Source organism: Bison bison, unplaced genomic scaffold, assembly GCF_000754665.1.
Source record: "Bison bison bison isolate TAMUID 2011002044 unplaced genomic scaffold, Bison_UMD1.0 scf7180017864370, whole genome shotgun sequence".
Taxonomy (NCBI): Eukaryota; Metazoa; Chordata; class Mammalia; order Artiodactyla; family Bovidae; genus Bison; species Bison bison.
In genome coordinates this window covers 5,517,954-5,518,311 of record NW_011494942.1, presented here as the reverse complement: position 1 = coordinate 5,518,311, position 358 = coordinate 5,517,954, and the positions used below count along the sequence as shown (strand labels likewise).

General features: G+C 72.6%; 1 protein-coding gene across 1 annotated transcript in view; it reads right to left on the bottom strand.

Moving 5' to 3' along the window:
- Positions 1-358, bottom strand: part of LOC105000262 (cGMP-inhibited 3',5'-cyclic phosphodiesterase A-like) — a gene marked incomplete at its 5' end in the record, with an annotated part of 9,377 nt that extends 9,019 nt beyond the window's left edge. The window contains one exon of the mRNA XM_010856039.1: positions 6-358. Coding sequence (XP_010854341.1) covers positions 6-358 — 353 coding nt within the window. The remainder of the gene's footprint in view (positions 1-5) is intronic.

The window sequence follows — 358 nt, the reverse complement described above, 5'->3', positions numbered from 1 at the left end:
GAGGCAGGCGCACCGCGGCGCGCAGGAGGTACAAGCCCATCCAGAAGAAGGCACACAGGAGACTGAAGAGCAGCGCTGAGGGCTGCAGCCAGGGGCCGAGAGGCGCGCCGCCCCCGGGAGCACCTCCCCGAGGCCCCGGGAAGACGCCCCCTTCTGCTGCCGGGGCTGCTTCCTCCTCCGTCGCCTCCTCTTTACTCCGCTCCAGGTCACAGCCGATCTCCCCGCGGACCAGCCTCACCAGCAGCGCCAGCAGAAAGGACAGGGAGCCCGCGCACAGCGCGGAGGAAAGTTTCCGCGAGCGCCGGAGCGGCCGCAGCACCCGGGCGCCCCAGCAGCCTCGGCAGCCCACGTCCCGGGG